Consider the following 7380-nt stretch of genomic DNA (forward strand, 5'->3'; position numbering starts at 1 on the left):
GGAAGCACCCTCCATCCAGGAGTGTTCTACCCACTTTGGCCACACCCTGCCTCTTCCTTCATGCTCCAGAAACTAATAACTGCATCTGTACCATGCCATCTCTGCTTGGGTGGCCTCTGTGCTGCAAATACCCCTTGTTCTTACCTTCAGTCTCTCTACTCATGGTCTCCCCATCAGCATGGCTGATCCATTACCATCTTCACATATGCTCTTCTGGGATGCCTTCACAAGACTGAGTCAGCTACCCCCTTTATAAGCATGATTTTGGACTCAGTGTATGTCATGTCCAACCTCGAGAGTTTCTGGAAGAGTTTACTGTGGGGTCAACCATTCTCAGTGTTCTCAAATTTTTCTCTGGTGTTCCTCACATTTAGGGCTGTACTGCTTGTTCTCTTGTGTGAACAGTAGTATGATTTGGAGAGGATTCTTTTTACTTTCAGTCTAGCAATTCACATCAGTGATGGATTCCTGCGATCTGGGTTCCCAGTTAACAACAGTGAACCTTCCTGCCTGTCGGCGATGGCAGTGGGGTGGGTGTGATGGCTATTCTTGGTTGCCAACTTGACCTCATATGGTCTTAACAAAACCCAAGCGGCTGGGGACACTAGGGAGAGTAATTTTCTTAATTAAATCATTTGAAGTGGGAAGACCCCCCACCCACTTTTAATCTGGATTTTTTGGGGTAGGAAGTTCCACCCTTAATCTGGGCCACGTCTTATGCTGACAGCCTGCAGAAAGACATGGATGACGGATGCTTTCTTTCTTTTCCTGCTTGCTTTTGCTTGCAAGTCCATTCTTTCACTGCTTTAGAGCCTACATCTTCAGATTCTGATGTACACTGAAGACTACCTGAGACATCCAGAACTACTGGATTCTTCAACTTTCCTTTGGTAGACAGGCATTGTTGGACTATCTGGACCACAGCCTGTGAGCCTCTTCCTTTGTCTTTCTCCCTTTCCCTCCCCCCTCTTCATATATTTGTCCCATAAATTCTGTTCCTCTAAAGAACCCTGATGGATACAGTGCAAAACAAAGACTATTTTTGGCCACTATGATTTTAAGGCTTGTCAGAGCAGTACAACCTAGCTCATCCTGACTGATAATGATGCCTTCTTCAGTTTCATAACCCTGAACACCAATTCCCAACACAACACAGTATGTAATCAGTAATTGGTAGAGTTTTCTTGGCTCTGAAAACAGCTCCAAAGACCAAAGATGTTCTAATCCACATCCTAACCATGTCCCTATATTTTTCCTTGGTGATACAAGGTCCTTGATAGACATGCTCTAATGCTACTATCTACAAGCAGGTCCAGATGGTAGCCTCTGTGCTTTCTTAACAGCTCTCAATGGATCCTGAAGTAACTATGAACTGCCATCACCCTTGGCTGAGCTCAGCCTTGGCTGAAGCTCTGGCTCAGAGGGAAGTCTGAAAACTGATTGCCTTCAACATAAAGATACTGTCCACAGAAAGATATGGTCTCCTTAGCCTCATGTCTCATGGCTTACTTGGTCCCAAGTACACCTCTCTCCTTTAAAGTGTAAATAAGGAAAGCATCATTCTTGAAGTTAGCCTCGTTGGGCTTGGGCAAGTGGGGAAGAGATTGCTAGTCCTCCTGGAGTTTCGCATCCTAGGAGGGAGTACACTCCCAAGAGAGTTCAGAACCACAGCTGCCTTAACCACTGGGCCTCTTCAGGTCTCCCAGGTTTTGACATATGGCTTTCAGATGCTTCGAGACTGTAGGTCTTCAGTCTCTTTCTCTTGGTAGGTCCAGATCAAGGAAGTGTGGGTCAGCTGATATGATCACAGGTGGGCAGAGGGCTGGAACAGTCTGTGTGGAGATCTCAGGAGACAGGGGCTCCAAGCTTCTTCTTGCTATAACATTTCCAGGGTTTGCTGTAGTTCTGATCAGTTTGTACAGCTCCAGCCTCAGGCTGTTCTCTGGAGTGCTTTGTTCTCCACAGGCCTAAGCAGTGTCACACCTACCTAAGAATTCAGCAGGTCTAGAGGCCCACCTTTTAGTTAGAGTTGAAGTTTATGCAGGCCCTTCAGATCTTCTATTTCTTCAGGGAGAAGCTGAGTCCCAGAGAGGTGAAGGAAGAGTCCTGGTCCGTACTGCAAGTCCATGACAGAGAAGACTGGAGCTTGGGCCTCCAGACCTTATGGCTAGTTTCCTGTCTGCTTTACTACGTAGTTCTAAGTAAGAAAAAGCAAGGGGCATTTTTCCAGAAGTTGGATGCTGAGGCCCAAATGGGTGGGCATACATATACACCCAGATTTCTGGCTCCACTGGCATAATACTGCGGGGCTCTGAATCTCTGTGAACAGGGTCCTGGTCCCCTTGAATGTTGCCTGGCCCACAGCTGCCAAGGAACCTGAGAGTTATGAGCTGTACAGGTGTAGCCTGGCACTGTCCTTTATTTTTCGTGGTGAATCACTGGATGGTGGTGGCTAACAAGCTCCTCACAGCAAACACGTGGCAGCTGGTGGCCTGGAGGGTTCATCTGGCTCAAATTTTCATAATTGGACTCCTGAGCCTGAGACCTGCAGACAGGAGAAAATTGATTTACAACCCAATATTTGGAGAGGTCTTCGACTTCCCAAGCTGAGCCCCAGCAACCAGTCAAGGAGCCAGAAGCAGCAAGACTGGGCGATTGATTAATATACGATAGGGGGTGGTGCTGCTGCTGACAGCTTCCTTGATCAGTTACTATCTCCTACAAGGTGACTTTGTCAGAGGCTCCAGAAACCAGCTCATGTCCCCAATCTCCTCAGGTCTGACTGCTTCCCAGACATCCCTACTTCCAATATCCCACCTACTGTGTGAGACAAAGCACACACCCCTTCCCTATTCTCTTCCCTCCTGGTCTCTGTGACCAGGACTCAGCTCCAACCCTGGGTATCCTGCTTCCCTCCCTTAACCTCCGAGAGTCCCTTCCTTTGGTTGCTGTCAGACAGAAGAAACAACAGCCTCTTTCTGGGTCTACTTCTTGGGCCCTTCTGTTAAAATTCAACCTCTCATGGAAGACCCCAAGCCATCCTGATTTCTACCTCACCCAGAATAACCCCAACCTTGCCTTCTCAGCCTTGCCTTCTCACATTTCCACACTCCCTCCATACCTGTGTTCACTCCAAAGCCCAACTGACCTTTCTACTTATGGTTTTCTGTTGCAGGATACTTGATCACACTGCGAACCCCAAGAGATTGTGTTATTTACTGAAAATACCTGTTTCTAGTTGTGGTGTGGCTCAGCCCTTAGCAGACACCTTTAATCCCCAAAAATGAAGGTAAAGTTAGTTTGTAGAAGAAAGCACCTGTGTTTGGAAGTGATGTCTAATTGAGTGGCAGACAAAGTGACGAATCAGAGAAAGATTTGACAAAATAGGATATGCCCAACTCTCACCAAGAAGAGAGAGGAAGCCGTGCTTAGAGCACTGACTGCTCTTCCAGAGGTCCTGAGTTCAGTTCCCAGCAACCACATGGTGGCTCACAACCATCTGTAATGGGATCCAATGCCCTCTTCTGGTGCGTCTGAAGAGAGTGACAGTGTATTCACATTTATTAAAAAATAAATACATCTTTTTTAAAAAAAGAAAAAGGGAAAGGAGAGGAGGCAGTTTTACTGGGACATCTGTAGGTTGAAGAGAGGACAAAGAGGAATGAGAAGGAGCCAGAAGATTAGAACCAGAAGATTATTGCCAAAGTTAGTATGAGGTCAAGCAGAGCAGCTCAGGAGAGGCCAAGAGAGAGAGAGGCCAGATTGGATCAGTCAAGTGGGAGAGGAGTTTGAGCCAGAACAGCTGAGTTGAACCAGCCAGAGCTCAGGAAAAGCTAGAAAGGGCAAGCTTGTTCAGCAGTAAATCTCAGGGGCTGAAAACATTCTAGGCCTAGGGTAGACTGTACAGAGGCTAGAAGCTTCAGGACTAGGCCTAGGTTAGCAGATGGAGGCAGTAAGTATCGGCGACAACAAACTTCAGGAGAATAAAAGTTAAGTTTACAGCTTTCACTCTTGGGATATCCCTATCCCCTTGGCCACTCTAGGCTCCAGTCACCAGCTTGGTGTTTTCAGGGCCATGTCTTCAAAGAAAATATCCAGAAACTAAAGCCGTCATGGCCTCCTGGCTACCCACTGGGCACTGTTTTATCACTAGCTTTACAATTCTTCCTTTACGGATCTCAGATGATCTTGTTATGTTTGTGCAAAGTTGTACACATTGGAGTGAAAGTTTGGATTTCCTGTCTCTATCATCTGTGTTATTGTCTGCCTTAGGTATATGGTAAATATTTGTTAGGTGAGTGAACAGCAGAGGGCATTGTGACTCTGGTCTTGTCATGCATCAGTAAAGGAAATGCATGTATGATGGTCTGTCAAGACTTGAGAAGCAGCTGGAAAATGTGTGCTCCCAGCCAGCACCAGTGCTCCAGGGTTGAGTTCTTTCTCCCTCAACAAGGGCCCTTACTGGGGTAGACACTGAAGAGGAAAGAGTGGACTCGGGGTTAATGTCTTTCTAGATCCTTCATCTAAGCCGATTCTTGGTGATTTGTTTGGAAGCAGTCAGAAGTAAGCCTGGATGAATGAGTCGTCTTACAGTGGCATCCTTATGGGGTAACTTCTAGAATGCTGGGAGCAACAAGAGGAGGCAGCTTGGTGGTATTCACTTTTGGGGTCATAGACACCAAGCTCCTTTTGTACTGAATGCAGTCAGCCTGGACAACTCTGTGGTGTGCTGGATGGAGGGGCAGGGTGCTTTGGGTATGACCCAGGCCCTGGTCCAGCTTACTACCCTAACTTTGCGCTATGTTTGCTTTTTCTCCTTGTACTCCCAGTTCTGAGAAACTGGCATCCCTGGGCCAATGAGATAGGCAGAGGTGGGGTGGGAAAGGGCAGGGAGTACTTACCGTGGAGGGGTGTCCTGGGCAACCAGGTGATCTGTGTGAGGGACACGAAGAAAGAGGAGGTGTGAATTTGCACAGTGGCCTCCATGTCGGCTGCACACTCTGTCCCGCCCCACTGTGAGAAGCAGTCCCCAGGAAATGTGCACCATGCAGCGGATGGATCCATAGCTGGAGTGACTTAGCCTGATACATGATAGGGTTAACTTGACCTGGGGTGGGGGGTCGTTAAGAGGGATGTAGTCCAGCAGAACTACCTTTCTGGGGACCCTGAAACAGGACATGTTTGATGAGTTTGAGGATCCAGCAAGAATGACAGGGTCACAGCAAGGATCGCAGCTGAGGCCCAGAGACAAATTCTGTGTTGCGTCCCTAATGAGTTGGAGGCTAACCTTATTGGTCTGCCAGGAGTGAGAGGCTCTGAGAAGGTCCCTCCCTTTCTGGGGTGCTCAGCAGATGCCCCATCAAGTTCAGGGTCAGCAGCATGGAGAGGCTCTCTAAAAGTGGTTGGGTTCCCAGGCTAGGTGTGCCATTTGTGTTTTCCAAATTCCTGTGTCCTGAAGATCTTCTGGCTGAGCTCTCCTAACTTATTAAGACTTCAGAATTGCAGGACATCCTCTGCCTTCTGCAGTTTCTGGGGTCTACGAGAACCCTTCTCATGGGGATACTGCAAAGATCTGCAGACTCAGCCTCTTACCGGCTGGCAAGGGATCACATCCAAGCATCTTTGTGTTCCCCCACATCACGTCTATAACCTCAGGGCCTCAAGATGCTAGTTAATAAGTACAGGAGAAGCCTGAGGCCCAGTCTTTACAGGACACTGATTTGTGGTGTGGTAGTTAGTAAAAGAAGTAAGTGTTGGAAAGCTGACAGGAGTGTGTCTCTGTGTAACTCTTCAAAAGACAAGACACTTTGCAGAGCCTCAGTTTCCTAGCTGCAAAGAGCTCCACCTCATGGGCTCCAGGCAGAGAGAAGGAACTGAGCAGATGCAGGTGTAGAAAGGATGTTCTGACATGCCACATCAGGTGGACCGGCAGACAGGAGAGGGAGCCTTCTCTCCACCCTCTCTCACTCACCCAGATCTGGGTTGCACCCACCTAGTCGGCGACGGGTGGCACGAGCACCCAGAATACCAAGCAGCAGCAAGGCCTTGAGGCCCAGTGCTCCCAGCAGGAGTGCCAGGGTCGAGGCTCCGGGGGCGCCGTGGAAGCGGAACAGGTAGACGCTGGCCTCGGCGTGGCCCAGGCTATTGGCTGCCGTGCACGTGTAGCGGCCATCGCGGGTCAGCGCTGGCAACTCGGCGGTCACCTGGTAGCCGTGACCCTGGGCCCGCACGGCAGCCGAGCTGTTGCCCAGGGCGGGGCCCGACCAAGCGAGGGTAGGCGGGGGCTCACCCTCCGCGGTGCAGAGCGCGCGGAAGGCGTGCGTGGGGCTGGGCAGCACCGAGATGTTGACGATCCGCGGCGCAGCTGCGGGGGAAGAAGGTCGGTGTGGGTCACCCTGCAGAGCGCAACGCCCCGCGGGAGCGACAGAGTTTGGTTAAGCAAGGAGTAGCATCACCCTGCCCCGCTCCCTGCCGAGCTGGAGGGAGGATGTAAGGGACTGCCCAGAGCTGGCCTCCTGGGTCCTGTTGCAGCGATGGCCTTAGCAAGTTATTTCTCTTCTCTGCCTCAGTTTCTCCATGTGTAAAATGGTGATCACAATTGCTCTTATGTTATGGGCTCACTGAGATTTGGTAAACTAATACTCGTGTGTTGTCTGGACTGCCAGGCTTGCAGATGGTGCCCACCAAAGGGTCACAACGCACGGAGGGGCCAGTGGCAGCACAGTGCTCTGCGGACAGGGGATGTACGGGGTGGGGTTGGGGTGAAGATGAGAAATCCTTCAGTGCTGCAACCCTTACGGTCCTTAAGCATTATTGATTGCTTGTTTCTCAATCCTTCCTTGCCAACTGCCAGTGTTTAGGAGCATCTGGACATCACCCATTAGCCAGGCCATTCCTGGGACCTGAGTTCTGCCTTTCTACCAACTTCTCAGAGGCCTCTCTAGAACCCAGTACACTCTCAGGACAGGAATGTGGGGAAGTTGGGCCCCACACCCCTCAGCTGCCAGTCCGCCTCACCAGTCACGCGCAGCCGGACCCCGTGGCGGCTCTCATAGCGATCGTGGGCGTCGCCGGTGAACTCCACGCGGCAGAAGTAGCGGCCGCTGTCGGCCAGGGCGAGGCGCTCAACGCGCAGGGACAGGTCGTTGCGACGCGGGTTGCCCAGCAGACGGAGGCGGCCGTGCAGGCTCAGCGCCGTCTGGCACAGCTCGCTGCCCGGGGCCGCGGTGCAGCGGAACACCTGCGGGCCGGCGTACGGCTCGCCCGCGCGCCAGATGGCGGTCAGCGGCCCGTCGTAGTGGCGGTGCGGGTGCGTGAAGGTGCAGGGCAGCACCGCCGCGTCGCCGGCCTCCGCGACCACCTCGGCGGGCACCTGCATGG

General features: G+C 51.1%; 1 protein-coding gene across 1 annotated transcript in view; it reads right to left on the minus strand.

Moving 5' to 3' along the window:
- Positions 1-2418: 2418 nt before the first annotated feature.
- The window catches only part of Siglec15 (sialic acid binding Ig like lectin 15), a 13358-nt gene continuing 8396 nt past the window's right edge, over positions 2419-7380 (minus strand). Inside the window, exons 4-7 of the mRNA XM_028783234.1 lie at positions 7018-7380; positions 5993-6364; positions 4902-4932; positions 2419-2545 (exon numbers count right to left, since the gene is read on the minus strand). The exon at positions 7018-7380 is cut by the window's right edge and continues 28 nt beyond it. Of these exons, the coding sequence (XP_028639067.1) occupies positions 2419-2545; positions 4902-4932; positions 5993-6364; positions 7018-7380 (893 nt within the window). The remainder of the gene's footprint in view (positions 2546-4901; positions 4933-5992; positions 6365-7017) is intronic.

The sequence above is a fragment of the Grammomys surdaster genome, unplaced genomic scaffold, assembly GCF_004785775.1.
Source record: "Grammomys surdaster isolate TR1022 unplaced genomic scaffold, NIH_TR_1.0 1036, whole genome shotgun sequence".
NCBI lineage: Eukaryota > Metazoa > Chordata > Mammalia > Rodentia > Muridae > Grammomys > Grammomys surdaster.